We start from the raw sequence: 20,971 nt of genomic DNA, 5'->3' as shown, positions 1-20,971 counted from the left end.
TTTATTAATAATTTTCTGTGTGCTCTTGTCACGTGGGTCTCTTGTAGGCAAATCAAGTCCAATTGGTCTTTCTTTAAGGCATGAAATATATTTTTTCTCTTCCTGGGAATATTTAAGCCATTACAATTCCAGGTTAGAAGTTGCAGAGCCATGATGGGATTATTTACTCCTTCCTCCTACAGCTCCCTGTTTTTGTTCCTCGTCTGTCGGTGGTACCGTGTTCGTGTCCAGTGATGGATGCCCTTGTCCTGGAAATGTCTCTTTCTGTAGGTCTTCTTCGTGTTCTCCCAAGAACTTGTCTTTATCACTTACAGTCTTTATTCTTCTCTTCCTTCCCTTATATTTAAAAGACAAGCCTTGGGGAAATTCCCACCTGAATGGTATGTAGTTCTTCTTCAGCAGTGTCACCAGGTCTTTATAATGTCCTCTTGCGTCCAAGATACTCTTAGGGATGTCTTTAAAGATCTCAATAAAAAAATCTTCAATTCGAAGGGCTGTTTGGTAGTGCAGGTTCAATATTTTATCTCGCTCCTCCTTTGATCTTAAGGTAATAAGACAATCTCTGGGTCGATTTCTCTTCTGTCTTATTCCCAATCTAAATGCACTTTCTATCTTAAAATCTTCTTTCTTCAGCTCCTGCTTCCAAAAGTCAGAAAATTCTTTTGTCAAATCATCCACCAAGTTCTCTCCTTCCTTTTCCGGCACAAGTCTGATCCTCAGGTTCCTCTCCTTGCGTTGCATATCCTGCATAGAGAGTGCCAGTTCATATTCATCCAATTTCTTGTAAACTGGTGGAAATTTTTCCTCCGCAGCAGTTGCAATTTCCTTAGCTTCCTCGGCTATCTTTCGTGTTGTAGATGAATCTTCCAATAATTTCCCAATTGCTTCTGCATTTGAGTTCACTTTATTCCCTAGGTCAGTTATACTTTTAGTATTTAGGTCAATTTTCCCAGAGATTTCTTCAATTTTTTTATTTGTTTCAGCAACTTGTACTTTAGTTTCAGCAACTTGCAATTTAGTCTCCGCACCTTGCTTTTTTAGTTCCTCCAAAGAGTCATTTATCTTCTCCAATACCTTGGCAAATGATTCTTCTGTAGACATTGCTTTCGCTTTTGGCTTTGCAGCCACTATAGTTCCAGAGGCTCCTGTTACAGAAGCCCTTCTTTGCATGTAAGTGTCAATTTTGTATTGTCTGCCAGATCTCAAGGTTGTTTCTTGTAACTCCCCTTTCTCTTTACCATCTGCCATAACAAAGTCTTTTAGTCAAGGTCATTCCCAGACTTTGAAACTCACAAACAAAGTTCTCAAATTTTAAACTCCACTTGTTGCTGAAACAATTTGTAGGTCCTCTAGGGGGCGTAGAGTCAGTTCTATACTTCTCAAAGTAATCCCACACTCTTCAAAAAAGAAAGAATAAAAGTTTCCTAATCCCTTTCAATTTTTCTTTCCTTTTTCAAGGGGATCCCAGTCAATAGTGTCCTGTAAGTAACTTTGTAATGCCAGAGAAACAGTGTTTCAAATTGGAAGTAACCAAAGTCAATTTGAGATATTTTTTAGCTTCTTATAGCAACAGTCCTTAGCCGGTTCCTTTTCTCCGGCAGTCCGATCCCAGGTTAAAGAGCAGCGATACTTAATCCAATTCTTTTAAATTGGCAGGGAAACACTTTTAAAATCTTCTTCCCCCTCCTCCTGCCTTCGGGGGGGGGGAGTTCTTTGCTTTGGTGGTGGATTTCTTTAATCCTGCAAATTTCCTCTCAAGCAGTTACAGCTAGAATGCCTTTCGCTTTGATCTTGCTACAGAACGGAAAGCAGACTTCCTTTTTAGTGCTTGTCCGTCTCGGTGCCCAATTTCTTTACTTTTAGTGTCCAGTTATATTTTAGCGGTCAATCCTACTCACGGATAGTTGTTCTTTTAATCCAATTTCCCGGGAAGAAGTCAGCGCTCTCCGCTAATGGCGAAGCGGCTTCGCTTCGCAGGCTGGGTGAAGACGACTCTCAGCACCGCTCCAAGACCCCTCCGCTCCTCCGGAGCCTTTAAAAAGGCTATTTCGCAGCGTCGGGGGGGCGCAAAGGTGCCCGCCGAGTCTCCAGTTCACAGGCAACGCGCCTGTGATTTTTAAGGGTCCCCGCTTCGCCGTAGCTGACAGGACCCGAACCCACGAAGCAGATCTCTCCCGGAGCTCCGGTTGAGATCCGCCATTAAGCGCCGGCGCTGACCGGAAGTCCCTGTAACCTGAAGCTTAAAGCCTGCCTTCTAGGATGTGTACTGTGAACAACTTGTGAGTAAACTTATTGTTATGTTTTTAAAAACAGACTTGTGAGTCTTTATTGTATTTTAAGAGGCAGAAAAGGGGGCATCGGAGATAATCCATCTGGGCAAGCCAGTTTGGATTAGTCACTTTATAGAGATTCAAATGAATCTATCAGCTAGCTTCTGGGAATATAGAGGGTATTTGTGGGAGTGAAGGAAGGATAATACTTAACAAATATTTCCTTGTCTATTATCCTAAACATCCCCACAAGACAAAGGCTCTGAAATTACATCTGCAAGCTCCTTTAGTACCCATGGATGCAGCTCATCAGACACTGCAGATTCGAATTCATTTAAAGCAGCTAGGTGTTCCCTTACTACCTCTTTTCCTATCTTGGGCTGCAGCTTCCTCCTAACATCATTTATTCTGTTATCACCAGGTTGGGCATCGCTTTCATTTTGGGTGAAGACAGAGGCCACGTAGCACCACCTCAGTTTCTTGGGCATCAATGAAGCTCTTATCCCCAGTGCCAGGTGCCCTTTTGTCATTCTTTTGTTTTCTCCCTCCCCCTCAAGACCTTGTTTAAAGCTCTCCTGATCAGATTCTCAAGACTCTTGGCAAACACGTTCTTGCCAACCACTGTGAGGTTGCAGCCCATCTTTCGTCAGAAGTCCTTCCTCAAGGAAGCGGAGACCATGATCTAAGAAGCCAAATCCTTCCTGACAACACCACCTGCACAGCCAGTGGTTTATCTCCAGCATTTTCCTCATTGTAATACCTTTTAAATTGTTATACCTTTTAAAGCAACAACATCGTCTCTCTCTTTTTGCTCCCAAACAATGAACACAGTGCCTTTGAATCAAACAAGGGTTGGCAGGCTATAGTAATGCAGTCTATCTCCATTCTATTGATACATCATCAGTGGTCTATGCTGTCCAAAGCCTTTGGAATAGAGATTGTATCAACATTTTGATATATGCTGGATATACGGAATGTCTGGATATTAGGACATCTCTGACACTCCCTTATAAGCTTCACTCTTTAATATTTGAAGAAAAATGCCATTATGATCAACCTGCTAATATCATCACTACCCAGGAATTCCTCAATTGAACCATTATGGGAGATCATGGGAAGGATTGAAAATAGACCCATTTTGAGTGAATTCATACTTCTGTTGATGACTTGGCTGGTGGAAAGAGAGCCCGCAGCCACAAATTGTTGCAAGCAATAGATGTATTTCAGCAGGAGACAGAGGGCTCGTTTAGACAATCTGGACATCCAAGCTGTCACCTAGCATGCTGATATCTGTGACCCTTCCTGCACACATTGCTGTGTGGTTCTGGCCAAGCACACCCCTGAGGTGAGTTCTGATTATTACCATGTGAAGGATATTATCAGCAAGGCCAAAAGAAACTAAAGCACAATCCTAACAGTGCAATAGGAAAAGTAAGACATACTGAATTAAATGCTGCTTGCTTCCAGGGAACTTGAGTTAGGATTGTAGTCTAAGAAATGTAATCAACAAATAAATATTTAATATTTATTTTTAACATTTAGCTATTAACAATGTCTTCTGGGAGGGGCACAATTTTTAAGTAAACAAACAAATAAAAGCAATTTAAAAAATAAACAGTAATATCAATGCAACTATTTCCATAAAACACACACAAGCTGTAGAAAACCATTCTAAAGCAGTGTTAAAGCTCACCTAAAAATAATTTGTTCTCAATACTAGAATGGTTTGGTCTGCATAACCAAAGTCCTAATGACTTTTTAAATAGAAGGCTGGTCAACTTTGTGTTAAGAAACACAACAAATAAAACAGAATAACACAGTGAACCCTCCACATTAATTAGTTCAGGACTTCTGCTAAATCAAAGTCGGCATATCAATCCAAGATAAGCAGGAAGCACTGAATTGTCCTTCACTTTGCCAACAGTTGGTGGCACCTTGTGCTGATTTACTTCTCTTTGCTTTGGCAAGGATGACGGCAGAAAAACAGAATATGAGAGAACACTTTGCTCCCGGCTATTTTAGCAACAGGCAAGCTGAGCAGCTTTGCTATGAACAGGGTTAGCCAGCTTGGTCCTTGGTTGTTGGAGGGAGTTGGTTTGGTGGCAGGGGAGGATTTTGCCTTAGAGCATGGATTGTGAGGTACTGTGGGGAGAAGGGATGGAAGGATCTGACTGTCTTGGTTCTCTCTCAGCCCCCACCCCCCCACCCTGCAATCTGAAATTCAGTTCCGCACAACACTTACTTACTTACTTACTTACTTACTTACTATAATCTTTAAGAAGGTTCTTCAACATTTCACAGTCAGAGACAGTAGTACTTCTGAATACCAGTTGCTGGAAACCCCAAAGGGAGGCGGGCTCTTGTGCTCCTGCTTGATGGCTTCCCACAGGCACCTGATTGGCCAACATGAGAACAGGATGCTGGAACAAATGGAACATTTGCCTGACCCAGCAGGATCTTATGTTATTGTACAGTGTGAAGATATGGATGGGAATATACAGCCCTAGAAATGGCACAACACAACTTTTGTGCAAGACTAATTTTGGATCTTGGCCCATATGGCTTGACATTTTATTAATGTTAAAAATAGGTTAAAAATTGCCAAAAAGTTCCATAACTGGACCATCTAGGTAAATGATTAGTTTACATTTCCTTAGAACACTGATCTTGATCAAGAGAGGTTGGACAGTTCAGCAGAAAATCCTCTCCTTTTTTCAGTTCCAAACAGTGCATGACTCAAGGCTAACATTAAACCCTGAAATTCCTTCTACTCTTGTCATCTGGAATTTTTGTTCTTTGCTTCACAGTAAATTTGAATTCTTCATCAAGATACATCTTTCCCCCCCCTTCCTCAACCCTTGCTCCTGAAAACCATGAAGCTGAGGCTCAAAATCTTGTCAAATGAAGTACTTGATGCAGCAATTATATTTCCCCGCCTCCAAATGTTCTTGGGTTGTCATAAGACCATGAAATGCATATTTCCTTGGAGAACCATGGAACTTCTCTTCAAATTTCTGGGTTTCTTAAGCATTGTTCATTGTTTCTTCAAGTAACACTTAGTTAATCGTGGCCACAATTCATAAGCTGACTAGGGTTGCAAGCTTGCATTTCTTAAATTGTTAGATTAATCAAGAGGATTGCAACAGGGAACATTTGGTTCTTAGCTCAGGGTTCCTGTCCAGGGTTCCTTGAGGAGAGGGAAGAAGTTTCAATAGCAAGTGGGTTTACTTCTCCTTCTGATGAAGAGATCTTCCCAGTCATGGGAACCAGCTCCAGGGGGCCATGGGGGCCTGGGCACCCACAATAATATAATTGTAGGGACTGAGCACCCACAAAGTCAGTGAGAAAAGTTGGCAGACAGCAGTGGTGGGGCTTCTGAGAGAGAAGCAGTTCAGCTCTGCAACAGAACAAGAGAACAACATAATTTAACTTGAATGTTAGCCAATGCAGCTTTTATGTTTTTACCATGCTTGACTGCTGTAGTTGTGAATCTTGAACTGCTTGCTCTCTACCTGCTCACCTGTGTATTTGTAAGCAGACAGATATGACAAAGTCAGCCCATGTCTTTGGCAATTTCCCTTTCATTCAAAAGGAAACTGGACCTGCAAACGGCTGCCCTGAACTTCCTACCATTTGGGGGAAGTAGGAGCAGTGAAACAATGCTCACTTTGTTAGACTCACCTGTCATTCAGCCTCTTCCCCTTCACCTGCCAAACACTGAAAAGGGATTGTTAAAAAACAATGCATACTGAACAGCTTTGGCTGCTAATCTATTACCTCAGGCTAGCAAACTGTCTTTATAAGCCAGCTGAAGATCTGCTGGTCTCCTGAACATCTGCCGTTGACCCTGGTAACTGCCATTCTTCCAATGTTTTGAGACACTGAGAGATTCTTATGCACTGGGGTCTGCGGGGTTTTTCCTCACTGCATGTTTTGCAGCTAAGTATGTCAGTTATAAAGGCCTGTATTGTGCTTTGTTTTTCTTTGTTAAAAAAAGAGATTGTGCTTTGTAAAATAAAAAAGTAAGTATGACCTCCAGCTGCCTCCCCCTTACCTGCACATACATTCAGCAGTTCTCTGGACCACAATTTAAGAATGGAAGAGGACACTAAATTGTTTATTTCTTTTGACCCTGCTGTGCATATTTATGTCCAGAGTTGCTGGAATATAGCTTCTAAGGACTGAAGTATGCCTGCCAAGGGCACCCACATTTTTGTGCTCAAGCCTTTCCCATTGAGCATGAGCCAGAGGTCAGGACTGATAGCTTTGACTGAGCTAAAATACTGGGGAGTCAGAACACATGGTTTGTGACTTCATTAAATGTCCCTTACTTTTCCTCTCTCCAGTTTTTAATATTGAAAGCTGTGCATAGGTGATTTTTGCCCTTCCTAATCCTCCTGCAGTTCTTGAAGCACTGTCAGGGACTGGACTCAGGAGGGTGAGATGCAGGAGGAGGAATGGTGGAAATCACTCCCCCCTTCTCCCGGCGCTGCAGGAGGAGAGGGAGGCAGCATTGACTTACAGCAGGGTTTTGAGGGCTCTGAGGAAAGTCACAGCTCAGAGATAGACAAACAGAAGAGTTGGGAAGTGTTAGAAGAAGTGGGGGGAGGGGACTGCGGCAGGGCAGCCAGATGACACATTGTCACTGGAGAGGATTTCTGATCCCCCCGTCTCCCAGAACTCGGCATTTGTTAAGAGTGCAGGAACAATGGAATCAGACATTTGACCACGAGCGGACACCGTAAGGGAAGGTGCTGTAGCTAGGAAGGAGGGAGGAGGAGCCCAGTTAGGAGCAACATCGTTGTTAAGGCTTGTTGCGTTCTTTTGCCTCTCGCTATTATGACTGAATAAACCCATTAAAAAGGACTATACCTTGTTTATCTGCTCTTGCTGCAACTGGTGGAGGAATAGCTTTCCCGAAGCCTCGACAAAAGCCTTGACAGGTACCATGAAACATTTTAAAGAATTGAGTGTGCAAATCCCGCTTAACTTTAGACAGGCCCAGAATCCTTCTGCATAATAGGATTTGTTCATATCTGCTTCCATCGTACTTGCCACTGACAGAGTATATCTGTGAAAAACTATTGCAGCTTCCCATGTCAGGTATGGGTGACTCCCCACTTATGTGGGGGTTACAGTCTGGGCCCCTGTGCACATAAATAAAATTGCATAAGGGGGTTTGTCTGGTTCCTAATTTTTCCTGTCATCTTTGCCAATTCTACATAGACATACAGACAAACCAAAAGTTTAACAACGAATGGGATATATACAGATTATATTTAAAATAACATTGTTCCTGTATGAAATCTTTGACATGCTTTGATTAACTTCTGCAATGTCATATGCTACAAAGATTATAATTTATGATGAGTTAAATGTCATACAATATGCAGTCAACAAGGAAACGAAGGACCCACGCTGAGAAGACGGAAGTCTCAACACATGAAAGAACTTTATTTTATATGTAACATTTTTTGTATTTGATGTGTTTTCTTTTTTTTCCTTTTTGTGGTGAATAGATGCAATATTTAAAATCAGTAAGGATTTAAAATTTTTGAAAAGAAATTGTGTAAGGTGGGGCGCACCCTCTAAACACCCTCTAAACATGTCTCTCTTCAATTCATACCAAAATACTGTAGCTCCCAGGCTGGCAGGAGTCTGGGACATGCAGGAAAGTGGTTACTGCTGCTGCTCTATCCCGCCCACCAGCTGCTAGGTGGGGAGGCTGAACAGTGTAAAGTCTCTTCAGGGCTTCTTCCACCTTGACTGATGCCCTCTGGGCTCTGGGCAAGGTCTCCTCGCAAGTCCCAAGGACACTCCAGCTCTCTCCCACCATTTCTGGCTTTGAATGGAATTATTTACTTCCCTGCGCCACACATATACACGGTTGCGTGGAAGTGTGGGGATGCCTGCATTACGGCCTCTTCACACATTTTCCTTTATAGGCATACACCTAAAGATGCAAGGTTTCATTGTATTACTTTATTCATACAGTACTATGAGCAAAGAGCAATTCCGTTCTCCTTCTATTACCATAGTTAATTCCCAATATTATTGCATAATAAGTTAATGTTGTGAACTTCCCTGATATCTGTGGATATTTGTATAGGGCAATATACAAATTTAATCAAGAAATAAATGAGCAAATATTAAATATTTTGTATTACAAATAGCAATTATCTAATGTTGCTGTTCAAGTTATTGTTCAAACTTCTTCCAGGAAACATCCCAAATGGGGAATTTCCCCATTGCAAAGTTTCTGTAATGACTGTCATATGCATTCATGCCATGAACTTATTTAATAAGATAAATCACATAATCAAAGTGTCAAGAGATTGAGGTAATGTCATATTAAAAATCAGGGCTGCCATATGTCCCAGCGCTTTGTCCTGGATTTTAGGCAATTCTATCGAAAAATCAGTTTTCTTTTTGAAATATGGCAACCCTATAAAAATAGCACTTAGCAGTCAATTGTTTCAGCCAAATCTATTAATTATGGAACAACTTTGAAAGTTAGTCAAAACTATGTTGTCTCCAAAGACAAAAACTTACGAAACACACCAAAGGAAGTTGTTATTGGAACAGCTTTTATTGGATTACTTTACTTCTCTAGTAAAACAGTGGCATTGGAACTGAGACTTACCCCTGACAGGTGGGCTAAAAAGCAAGTTTCTTGCTTTGCAAATTTTAATTTATGAAGGCAGACCATCAATGTACCTGGCTTTTATTTTCCTCTCACTTCCCCCTGTACTCTGTGACAGTGGGCAACCAAATAAACACTGAGGAAGATCATAAGTCCATTATTATCATGGTAATGCAAGAAAGACTTTTATGGAATCCACCCAAGTCTGGGCTGTTTGAAAATCTTTGGAAATCTGCCAGTGTAAACTCTTTCCTAAAGCAAAATTTAAGTATATACTTCTGTCCCATATTAAACAAGTGAGCAAGCAAGCCTAGATTTGATCATGGTTACCAATATAATTTTGAGTAAAAACTTGCTGAAGTATAATATTCAATTCCATTTTCACATCCTGCTGGTTACATTGAAGGAAACAGGACATTATTACCTTTGCTATCAGATATTGCTGTCATCACCAGTAAATTTATCAGGCAGTGTAAAAGGTGAAGACTTGGACAAATGTTTATGTCAAAGGGGGGGGGGGGAATGCAGACTATATCTGTCCATGCAGACAGGGCATGGGCATTATGTTTATGATGTTTGGGAAGGGGTGTTCCTTGAACATGCCTAAAGGTAAAGGTAAAGGGACCCCTGACCATTAGGTTCAGTCGTGGCCGACTCTGGGGTTGCGGCGCTGTCTAAATGGTGATGTGGGAGCAGTTACAGGCCCCTGTTCAGACCTCAGCAGAACACAGCTGTAAGGGGGATTATGTGGGAGTGGGTCCAGCCCCAAACTTCCTCTCATGTGAAGGGTAAACCTCTATAGACCTATTGAAAGCCCAGATGCAGCAAGAAGTAGAGCATATGGGAGAGAGGTTGGTGAAGAGGGAAGCTCCTTTCACGTTCCAAAGATCATCGGTGTGCAAACAGTAAATCCACTTCCACAGTCACAAAATATACCCTCAGAGGTAAAGGACTGGTGCTCCTGTTACATGCTCAGTGGGAGAATTGTGCTATTCTCATGCACTATTTTAAAAATAAAATGCAGGGCCAACCTAGCAGTTCGAAAGCACAGCAAAGTGCAAGTAGATTTCCGTGCGCTGCTCTGGTTCACCAGAAGCGGCTTAGTCCTGCTGGCCACATGATCCGGAAGCTGTACGCCGGCTCCCTCGGCCAATAAAGCGAGATGAGCGCCACAACCCCAGAGTCAGGCATGACTGGACCTAACGGTCAGGGGTCCCTTTACCTTTAAGGTGCAAATGTGAACATAGTCCACATTAGACCTCTAGCAGGCAACTAGAAATCCTCTTAAGTTCTCAAAACAGACAAGACTTTTTCATGGAAGTGGAGCATGTTTCAAGTATAGACCATTATACCAGAAGAAATGAGTTTGGAGCACAGAACTAAGCTTCAGACTCAATTACCTTTGTTTGCTGTGCATCACAACTTCAGTGTTCAGTGTTCTCTCACATGATTAGTGCGCTGCTAAAGGTGGCTATTAAAAAAGGTGGGTGCGGTGGAGAGGAGAGGGAAGGTAAAGCCTCGAACACCTTGAGTTCTTACCTGCAGCATATACTTGCTTAAGAAAAAACAACAGAACAACTTTATATATTAAAATTTTTATTGAGATGATGTAATTACAAGCATTTAAAAATTATTTGCAACTCACTGGCCCTGAGAAGAGGCATTCTTGTTTTCTTTGTTACATTCATTCAGTTCAATCACCTTAACCCCCACACCTTGAAGAAACAAAAAGAAGAGCCATCATCAACAGGCTACAATTTACTTAAGATTTTTTAATAAAAGAAACCCAAGCAAACCGACAACAGCATTTCATTCTTAATTTGCACATGGCTGCAGCCATTTAAAGAGAATGTCAAAGAAATCTCTGCCCTTATGTGAACCCAGGGGTCCTTGCAATGTTCATTTTGTATACTGTGGTACCTGGGGTTAAGTACTTAATTCGTTCCAGAGGTCCGTACTTAACCTGAAACTGTTCTTAACCTGAAGCACCACTTTAGCTAATTTATTATCCGCGCCGCCGGAGCACGATTTCTGTTCTCATCCTGAAGCAAAGTTCTTAACCTGAAGCACTACTTCTGGGTTAGCGGAGTCTGTAACCTGAAGCATCTGTAACCCGAGGTACCACTGTATAGGTATAGGTGGGTTTTATGGTAGGGTTCCCCATTCCCCAATAACTTTTAAGCATTTCCCTATTCCTATTTGTTCTACCCATCACTGACTACTGCTGGGGAGACAGGGAAGTGCAGGACATCTTGTGAACAGTTGCAAACCCGGCCCTACAGCTGCCATTTTCAGAAGCAGCCCCTTATTAATTGGTAATGGTTATAGTTTGGCCCCAGAGAAACAAGAACTCATATTCAGTTCCTGAATATGAAAAAACACACTGTTGCATCCACAGTTTTATTTAACAGCCATCCAATGAAATGTCGTCGTCCCCCCCCCCCGCCCACCTAGCTGTTGCTTCTGTGACTGTCTGGGCTGCTTACATGGATGCAAGAACAATGGGACCATAGTGTGAGTGTGGATTCATAAGCTTTTAGAATTGCAGCCTTTGTTGTGACTGAAGGGAAAGTAGGCTTCCCCCTTGTAAGAGTCTGCCATTCATAAAAATATGTTAAGAATCTGCAACAACAAAAATGAACTGCCAAATTCAAACACAATAAATGTAATTTGAGGCCCCTTTCATATAAAACAGACAATGTGAAGCTTCTTAAGTCAACAGTGAGCAGGCTTTGAAGCTCAATAGAAACAATTCCATAAAACTTGTTGATCCACCTGCAGCTCTAAATCTGGGATGCAGCTGTTCTGCTGAGACTCCTTTCCATTAACACAGAGTGCATAGTATCTCTTGGCCAATGTATGCTGCGCTGGCTACGTAACTGGTATGAAAATTAAGGGGCCGGAGGAGCTACCTGTGGGGAACGAAGAGTGATGGACAAATGTGTGAAAATGAATGCTTTAAATGTATGTGCAAGGTTCTTTTATTTTCACATGTTGCATCTTAGATTTAACAGTTTTATCCCTTATCAGTAGTATGTTTCATTTCACTATTTAACATTTTCTCGGGGTGGGGGGGAAGAGTCCCAGACCAGTTTTTAGTGAATACTGCTGTGAAATTTTTATAGTGAATGACTTTTACTGGAAACTGGTAAGAAACCAGCCAATGACCAGGGCTGTGTGTTTTATATAACCTTACCATGCAAATGCAGAAACATATTGAGTATTTCACTTTAATTTTTCTTTTTAAAGAGCAAGTTTTTAAAGATTCAGAATAAATTTTAGAAGCCAGAAGGTTGGCGGAGCAGAATTACCAGTGATGGAGAGGTGGAGAGACATAGCCATTCCTTTCCACCTTACCCCATTTAGAGACGCAGAACTCTTTATGCAAATTAAATCACAGCAAATATGCTTAATTTGAATATCAGGTCCAAGTGATACAATTTCAAATTCTGCATTCCTGATGCAGAATTATGGCACAGAATACTGATTTCATTAGCATTTAAGATACATACAGCCCTGTGAACAGCTTTCATTGAGTGTGGATGCTGCAGCACAGACAGAATTATGTCATTGTGTGTACAGATGAACATATGAACTTTATGAAGAGTAAGATATTTTGTCATAGAGAACCACAGGGTAGCATACTGCTAACTTCAGAATAATTTAACAACCTTCTTGATGTTTAAAGGGCTAAGACCTCCTGCCAACAGAGGTGCACACAAAACTCCTCTCAGCAAAAAAGCTACAGACCAATCTGGAGCTGCAAGAACCTAAAACATTTAAAATTAACAGGGCATGAATGCTCATCCTTTAAAATGAAATTCCATATTTATGGGTAAGATAGCCAGAAAACTTCACATACAACAGAGCGAAACATAACCAATGCAAAGATCAGCCCAGAAATGCAATCTGTGTTTCCCCGCCAGCACATATAGTTGTGATGACAACCTGTCAGAGCTTCTAGAAATGCAATTTTAAGGGCCTTAAACCCCTTCCTTCTCTTTTTATGACAAACCTTTCTTCTGTCCTAGAGACTGTTGGCTGGCACAAAAAACAAAAACCCTCTTCAAACTGAAAATACCCTGGTGATGGCTCAACAAACTCAGTCAAGCAAAAATCCTCTCCTATTAGTATGGTTTTCATTTAAAGCTTCCTTGAGTTGGAAAATTGTGGAGATGCCCACTGACTTTGGCAGAGCTCTTCCATTTATCTCTCCTTGTGGGACTGGGGTGCTTTGCAGACACTTTCAAGTCACAATGCTCACTCAAGATAGGCCACTCACGGCTCTCAATTTCTTATACCTTTCACCATGGATCACCATCCAGAATCTTTAACCTTTGTGACAAGCGTGAATAAAAATAACTCCAGCCATTTTCTCACTTCTTTTATGGCATTTGTCACCATTTGTTCCTATCTTAGAATCATCTTATGAGACTTTGCACAGAAAACAGTTGTACTACATTTCCATAGGAAAGCCTTCAGAATAAGCAAAAACTTGATGTTTTGCTCAACAAACGTTGCTTTAAAAAGGCCAAGTGGCATATTAATTAGAAAAGAAAATCCTCAACAAACCAACCAACCCAAAAACAAAACTAAACAAAAATATCCCCGGGTGAGGGAGACTCTAAAAGGAGCAGTGCAGTAGTGCTATATTTCCCCTCTCTCTTTCAAGTCTTGCTGCCAACACCTTGCAAATAGATTTGTTTTTTCTAAGGTACTCTGGGCTCTTGCACTGTCTCCAAAGTAAATGCTAAGTCCTGGGGTCTCCTTTCCCATCTGACTGTGCCTCCACGTAGACTGCTCTTCCACAGACCAAAGTGAAGTAGGGGACTTGGTTTCTTCAGCACTCATCTTCCTGGTATATTTGCTCATCCAGTTCCTGAGATTCAAGATGCTCCAGGCGGTCGGTGCGACCACTCATAATCTCATCTGGAGTCTTCATGAACCTGAAAACGCAAGCAACATAGAAATGCATGGGTAAGGTTCTTACTGTACTGGTATCTGAAAAAGTGTGCCCATTTTATCATAACCTCTTTCATCTGCTCATCCTGTGCATACCATTCTAATAAAAAAATTGTACATTTTAGATAGCAATTTACTTCTGCATTCCAACAGTTCAATTTGAAATCTAGATTTTTTATCTTTGAATCCTACTTTCTTATCACACAAAAGAACATCATTTACTTGATGATATTGCAAGCAACCTGTAAAAGCACCCTCAATTTGGTCATATGGCTTTAATTTCCAACCTCTGTCAGTTTTCATTAATATCTCTTCATAGGTGGCCCACCTCCCCTCTAAATTCAATTTCTTTACAGTTAATACCTCCGCAGGTGATAGCCACCATGGTGCTTTCCTTTCCAACAAGTTTTTGTTCCTTTTTCAGACCTCGTATATAGATCTTCTAACACATGATTTGTAAAACCTCTATGCACTTTAACTTTATCATACCAAAGATAAGAATGCCAACCAAATCTGTTGTCGTATCCTTCCAAATCTAATAAGTCTTTATTTTCCAGTGTAATCCATTCCTTCAACCAGCAGAGACAGGACGCCTCATAATAAAGTCTGGCACAGAGAATCCACCTTTTTCTTTCTTATCTATTAGTAATTTAAATTTTATCCTTGTTTTTTTCCCTTGCCAGATGAATATTGAAAGTACTTTTTGCCATTCTTTAAATTGTCCAGTCCCCTTGATTATTGGAATCGTTTGAAATAAAAATAACATCTTAGATAATACATTCATTTTTTCTGCAGATATTCTACCACAAAATGACAACTTTAATCTATTCCATATCTCTAAGTCTCTCTTAATCTCCTTCCACACCAATTGGTAATTATCATTAAATAAATTGATATTTTTTGCAGTCAGCCAAATTCCCAGATATTTTACTTTCTTTGCCACCAAGATTCCAGACCTTTGTTGCAATTCATCTATTTTTCCTTTAACCATATTTTTAACCAACATTTTAGTCTTAGTTTTCTTCAACCTAAACTCTGCTAGTTGTCCAAATTCTTCAATTTCCTCCAATGCTTCTGGTACACTAGAATGAGGTTCTTCTAACGTTAAAACCAAATCATCTGCAAAGACTTTAAACTTAAATTCCTTTACACCAATTTTTATACCTTTCACTTCTGAGGCTTCTCTTAACCTGTTTGTCAATACCTCCAAGACCGCAATAAATAATAATGGGGACAATTAGTACCTTTTATTATATCAAAGTATTATTCACAATACTGTTCAGAGTGTATTGCGTCTATTCCTCTCAAGAAAGATCCCCCTACTCCCATCATTTCCAAACTTTTCTTCATAAAATGCCAAAAAATATTATCAAAAGCTTTTTCCAAATCTATAAACATTAATGCTGCTTGTTTATCATTCCTGATCTCCAAATATTCTATTATATCCAATATGTCTTACATTCTCTTTTAATTGTCGACCAGGAAGAAAACCTGCTTGATCTTTGTGAATCAACTCGTTAAGAGTTTCTTTTAATCTATTTGCCAAAATATATGCGAAAAGCTTATAGTCATTATTTAATAACGATATTGGTCTATAATTCTTGGCATTCAAACAATCTGTATCTTGCTTAGGGATTAGCATTATATATGCCTCTTTCCACATGTTCGGGATCTTCCCTTCTTTCAGAATATTATTCATCACCTCCCACAGAACAGGTGTCAATTGTCCATTAAGAGTCTTATAATATTTTGCTGTGAAGCCATCCAGTCCTGGAGCTTTACCTGGCTTCATACGTTTTATTGCCATTTGAATCTCCTGCATTGTTATTTGTGTATTCAATTGTTTCCTTTTTTCTAATGAGATTTGTTTTTATAAATTTCCAAATCTCTCTCTATTTTCTTCATATCTTCCTTCTCCTTCCTGTACAAATCTTTATAAATTTTTTGAAAGGCCTTCTTTATTTCTTTTGGATCTTCTGTCACCTTATCTCCTATTTTGATCTTATTAAATGTATTTTGACTTTGACGTTTTCTTAACTGCCAAGCTAACAGCTTTCCAGTCTTATTCGCTGATTTAAAATTCTTTTGTCTCATTAATTTTATCTTCCATTCAACCTCCTGATTCACCAACATGGAGAACTGAGTTTGCAGCATTTTAATAGTTTGTTTTATTTGTTCGTCTTTACGTTTCAATGTTAGCTTTTTCTCATTCTTCATGAGGTGATTCAGGACTTCTTTCTTTTTCTCTTTCTGTCCTTTGGTGGCAATTTTTCTGTATCAAGAAGCCTCTCATTACAGCTTTACTCGCATCCCAAACCATTTCAAGTCCAGTTTCTTTATGTAGATTCCACTTAAAGTAGTCTTTTATTACCTCCTTAGCTTTTTCCACTATTGCTCGGTCATCAAATAAACTTTCATTCATCCTCCATCTGAAGGAGGACTGTTCTTTCCCTTTCAATTCCATAAGTGTTGAATTATGGTCTGATAGTATTCCCGGTGTGATCTCATTTTTAATTACTCTTGGTACTAGTTCCTTGGATATCCATATATAAACTATTCTTCCCAAACTGTGGTTCGGTTTGGCAAAAATGTGAACTGTTTTGTAGTTGGATATTTTAGTGTCCATATATCAACTAGTCCAAGGTTTTCAATCAAGTCAAAGAATGTCTTTAGTAACTTGCCTTCTTTCGTTGCTTTCCTTTTTACTGATCTATCTAGTTCTGGCCGTACCACTCCATTCTGATCCCCCATTAAAATTATCTTCTGATCCATGAATTACAACAGCCTCTCCTCCAATTTTTTTTTTTGTAAAATTCAGCCTTATTTTCATTTGGTGCATAAACTCCAACAATGATAATTTCCTCCCCCTTGCAGCATCATTTGGGCTACAATCACTCTCCCTTCTTCATCCTTGGAAATGAACTTAGGATCATACTTCTCCTTTATGTACAAGACTACTCCTCTTTTCTTATTTACATCTGAAGTTATAAAGTCTCTCCCCAACCTTTTGTTAATCAAAACATGTCTATGTTTCTTTGCCACATGTCCCCCACTCATGGTCTTCTATGTGCCGCTTTTATAGACCTGAAGGCGGCTTTTGACAGTATCTCTAGAGAGCTGCTATGGGAAAAATTGGCAAAGTGGGGCATAGATAAAAGGCTGTTGTGGCTTATCATCAAATTACATGAAGGGACGTTGGCTAGGGTGAGGTTAACACCTGAGGGCGATCTCACAAACTCAGTACCAATAAATAAGGGGGTACGACAAGGGTGCATCCTTGCCCCCTATCTCTTTAACCTCTAAATTAGTGACATGAGAACTCCCCTAGTTGAGGCCCAAACCACCATTCATGCACCCAGGCTTGCAGACTATCGCTGCCTCTTACTATTGTATGCTGACGATGCGGTGATCCTCTCATATTCAAGAATCGGTTTGAGGAGGGCCTTTAAGATCTTCGCGTTATATTGCCAAACAAATTTACTTACTATTAACCATTCCAAATCTAAAGTTCTAATTTTTTCCAGGAGTCGTAAATTGTATAGGTGGGAACTCGAGGGGAAGCCAATTGAACAAGTCTACAAATTTCAATATCTAGGAATTTACTTCCAGCATAATATGGGATGGAAAGCGCATATCACATACTTACAAAATAAGGGCAAAGCCCTTATCTACGCTCTATTACGCTTTTTCTTTACAGAGGGGGCTATGCATGTTCCATCTGCCTTAAAAGTTTATAGTGCAAAAGTGGTTGCAACTATGGCCTATGCGGTCCCTTTATGGGGCGCTTTTGTAAACCTCATGCCTCTGGTGACATTGCAAAATCTTTTTCTCAGATGCCTTTTGAAACTACCCTCCTGTGTAAGCAACTCGGCTATTCGCTTAGAACTTAAGACCCCCTCCTTAGAGATCCTGATGTGGAGACATGCCTTTAATTACTGGCTGTCCCTTTGGCATAAATTGCCCAATTACCATCTTATTCAGTGCCTTTGGAGAGATGAATTTACCAGCCCATGGGCAACAAAAATCCATTCCAAACTGTTGTCTTATGGAATCTCTCCTTCCGATATACTAAATTTAGATCTAATTACAGCAAAAAAGGTCATCAAACAAAGATTGGAGGAGCTTGATTTGCAACAAAATCTTACTACAGATGGAGGTACATGTTCCCCGATAAATCAGGGCATATAGCCGAATAAAGTATTATCTATCTATCTATCTTGCCACATGTGTTTCTTGTAAACAAATTAAATCCAAATTCCGTCTTTTAAAATATTTTTATTTCTTTTAGATTTATTATTAAGACCGTTCACATTCCAAGTTATAAGTTTCAACGTGATTTCTCTGGTCACTACAGTCAATAAAATTTAACTTAAGGTTGGGTAGCTTTATCCTTATCAATATTTTCTTCCTCTCCCTTTTCTTCTTCTCCTCCCTCTTCTTCTTCTTCTTCCTCCTCCTTATTTTCCTCCTTTTTCTTCTTCTTTCCCTCCTTTGAATCCAGAGTGGGTCCAGCAGGTCCAGCGAGACCAGCGTCCACCTTTCCTAATTCTTTCCCATATCTTCTGATGAATTTCTTAACTTCCTGAATATCAGTTAATTTAAATCTTTTATCTTTGTAATAAAATGAGACCCCTTCTGGAAATCCCCATCTGTGTTGTATTCCATTTTTCTTCAACAATCCCATTAGTTGTTTATATCCATCTCTCTTTTGCAAAAATCTGGTAGGGATCTCCTTAAAAATTATGATTGGTTTCCCATCAATAAATAATTTATTATTATAACAGAACGTATTTCTTTCCAAAGGCTGGAGCTCAGCATGTTAGAGTTCTCCCAACCAAACCACAGAGTCTTCACCAGGGCAAAAAAAAAAAATCTCTTTAACTCCCACAAAAACCAAAATTCACTACAATGATAATCCCTGCCTCAGCACTTTATACAAAGTATCTGAGGATTTTCAGTTTAACCCTCACACAGCAGGGTTGTTCACTTCTGTCTTTACTCCTGCAACTTTCTTTCCTGCACCATCTTCCTTTCCTGCTCACTCATCCACAGCGCCACATCACCCCTTTTGCTCAAACTACCCACTTCCACACCCTTGAGAGATGCTCAACTCTCACTGGCTGCCCCTCTTGCTTCCCCTTCTGCCACAAGCCGTGCTCACTTGCTGTGCCTACCTGTCATTGATGCTTCCCTCATTCTGGAGCATGTGCCACCTGTCACCAGCGTGACAATGGACTAGTACAAATATTATAAAGAGCTATATGCAGTCCTGAAAAAGAAAACCCAGTCCCCTGTTTTGGTCTTAATAGCTCTGAATTTTTTGAAAATGCAATTTTTGGCTTCATGCTGACATTAATGCAATATCGCAAATTCACTACTTGCTGAACATAAGTCACAGTTTGATTTGATTAATCCTCCAAGTGCCAAACTGTCATCATAATAATAATAATTTATTATTTGTACCCCGCCCATCTGGCTGGGTTTCCCCAGCCACTCTGGGTGGCTTCCATAGAAACCAAAAATACACTAAAATATCACAGATTAAAAACTTCCCTGAACAGGGCTGCCTTAAGATGTTTTCTGAATGTCAGGTAGTTATTTATCGCTTTGACATCTGATGGGAGGGCATTCCACAGGGCGGGCGCCACTACCGAGAAGGCCCTCTGCCTGGTTCCCTGTAGCTTTGCTTCTCGCAATGAGGGAACCACCAGAAGGCCCTCGGCGCTGGACCTCAGCGTCCGGGCAGAACGATGGGGGTGGAGACGCTCCTTCAGGTATACTGGGATGAGGCCGTTTAGGGCTTTAAAGGTCAACACCAGCACTTTGAATTGTGCTCGGAAACGTACTGGGAGCCAATGTAGGTCTTTCAAGACCGGTGTTATGTGGTCTCGGCAGCCGCCCCCAGTCACCAGTCTAGCTGCCGCATTCTGGATTAGTTGTAGTTTCCGAGTCACCTTCAAAGGTAGCCCCACGTAGAGCGCATTGCAGTAGTCCAAGCGGGAGATAACTAGAGTATGCACCACTCTGGCGAGACAGTCCAGGGGCAGGTAGGGTCTCAGCCTGTGTACCAGGTGGAGTTGGTAAACAGCTGCCCTGGATACAGAATTGACCTGCGCCTCCATGGACAGCTGTGAGTCCAAAATGACTCCCAGGCTGCGCACCTGGTCCTTCAGGGGCACAGTTACCCTATTCAGGACCAGGGAGTCCTCCACACCAGCCCGCCCCCTGTCCCCCAAAAACAGTACTTCAGTCTTGTCAGGATTCAACTTCAATCCATTAGCCGCCAGCTGCACATACAGTCTGCACAGTGGCCTCATGGAATACTTCAACACTGATAGATACTGAGATATTGGTTTTAATGCTGTGAACTGGTGAACCCATCCCCAGCCTTCAGATATTCAGAAGTTTGGTTTTTAGTCAGGTTAGCTACATTTCTGGAGGGCGATAACCATTCTATTTTATAGCCTCCTCTAACATTATCCATAAGGAAATTTAGAAAAAGAATTTCTTGCAAACAAGAAGGATGAAAAATGAGGAAGTATCACCTGAACAAAAGTCGTTGTCCTGGCTCCTTTCTGATAATATTTAGTTTATAATAGTGGCGCAGGGCTCTAGACATTTTCTCATATGTCATATTTGTTCTGTTCTGTAAAGAAAGAAGAAAAGCATGAAGCAATAATTAAACCATAATAATACAAAGAAAAAGGTGGTTGATGTTTCTGTCTTTCCTTTTGTTCTGCTTCCCACATATATTAGTAGACTACAGAATTGGGGAGGGAATCACTTTATCTCACAATATAATAAAAATCTAACAATGTCATCACACAGCCCCCAATTGCCTCATCCCAGTCCTTGATATGCAGGATAGGGGAGGAAAAAGGAAGGCAAAGTGCACAACAGCAGTGGTCATGGCATGGGAGCAAGAAGGGAAGAACAATGAGAGGGTTTAAAATAATGACAGAAGTTTGAATAAAGCAGCAATGGAGTAAACTAAGAGGAAAACGGTGGTGGTTTGAGTAAAGTATGGACTATTTGTGAACTTCTTGTCCTTTAGCTCTCACACATGAGGCAGCTGAGAACCATAGAATTGGAAGGG

General features: G+C 40.7%; 1 protein-coding gene and 1 long non-coding RNA gene across 3 annotated transcripts in view; one reads left to right on the top strand and one right to left on the bottom strand.

Annotated features, from left to right (window-relative positions):
* Positions 1 to 12,973, top strand: part of LOC310763619 — a 44,113-nt gene extending 31,140 nt beyond the window's left edge. Inside the window, exon 2 of the long non-coding RNA XR_014548726.1 lies at positions 11,046 to 12,973. This is a non-coding gene — a long non-coding RNA (uncharacterized lncRNA). The remainder of the gene's footprint in view (positions 1 to 11,045) is intronic.
* The window catches only part of ETV6 (ETS variant transcription factor 6), a 147,705-nt gene continuing 137,226 nt past the window's right edge, over positions 10,493 to 20,971 (bottom strand). For both annotated transcript variants that reach the window (XM_083615848.1, XM_083615847.1), the window contains exons 7-8: positions 20,421 to 20,521; positions 10,493 to 13,859 (exon numbers count right to left, since the gene is read on the bottom strand). In XM_083615848.1, coding sequence (XP_083471974.1) covers positions 13,754 to 13,859; positions 20,421 to 20,521 — 207 coding nt within the window. In that variant the 3' untranslated portion in view covers positions 10,493 to 13,753. The remainder of the gene's footprint in view (positions 13,860 to 20,420; positions 20,522 to 20,971) is intronic.

The sequence above is a fragment of the Podarcis filfolensis genome (assembly GCF_964270895.1).
Source record: "Podarcis filfolensis genome assembly, chromosome: 5".
Lineage (NCBI taxonomy): Eukaryota > Metazoa > Chordata > Lepidosauria > Squamata > Lacertidae > Podarcis > Podarcis filfolensis.
The sequence above is the reverse complement of the archived record's forward strand: the minus strand, read 5'-3'. Positions and strand labels throughout refer to the sequence as shown.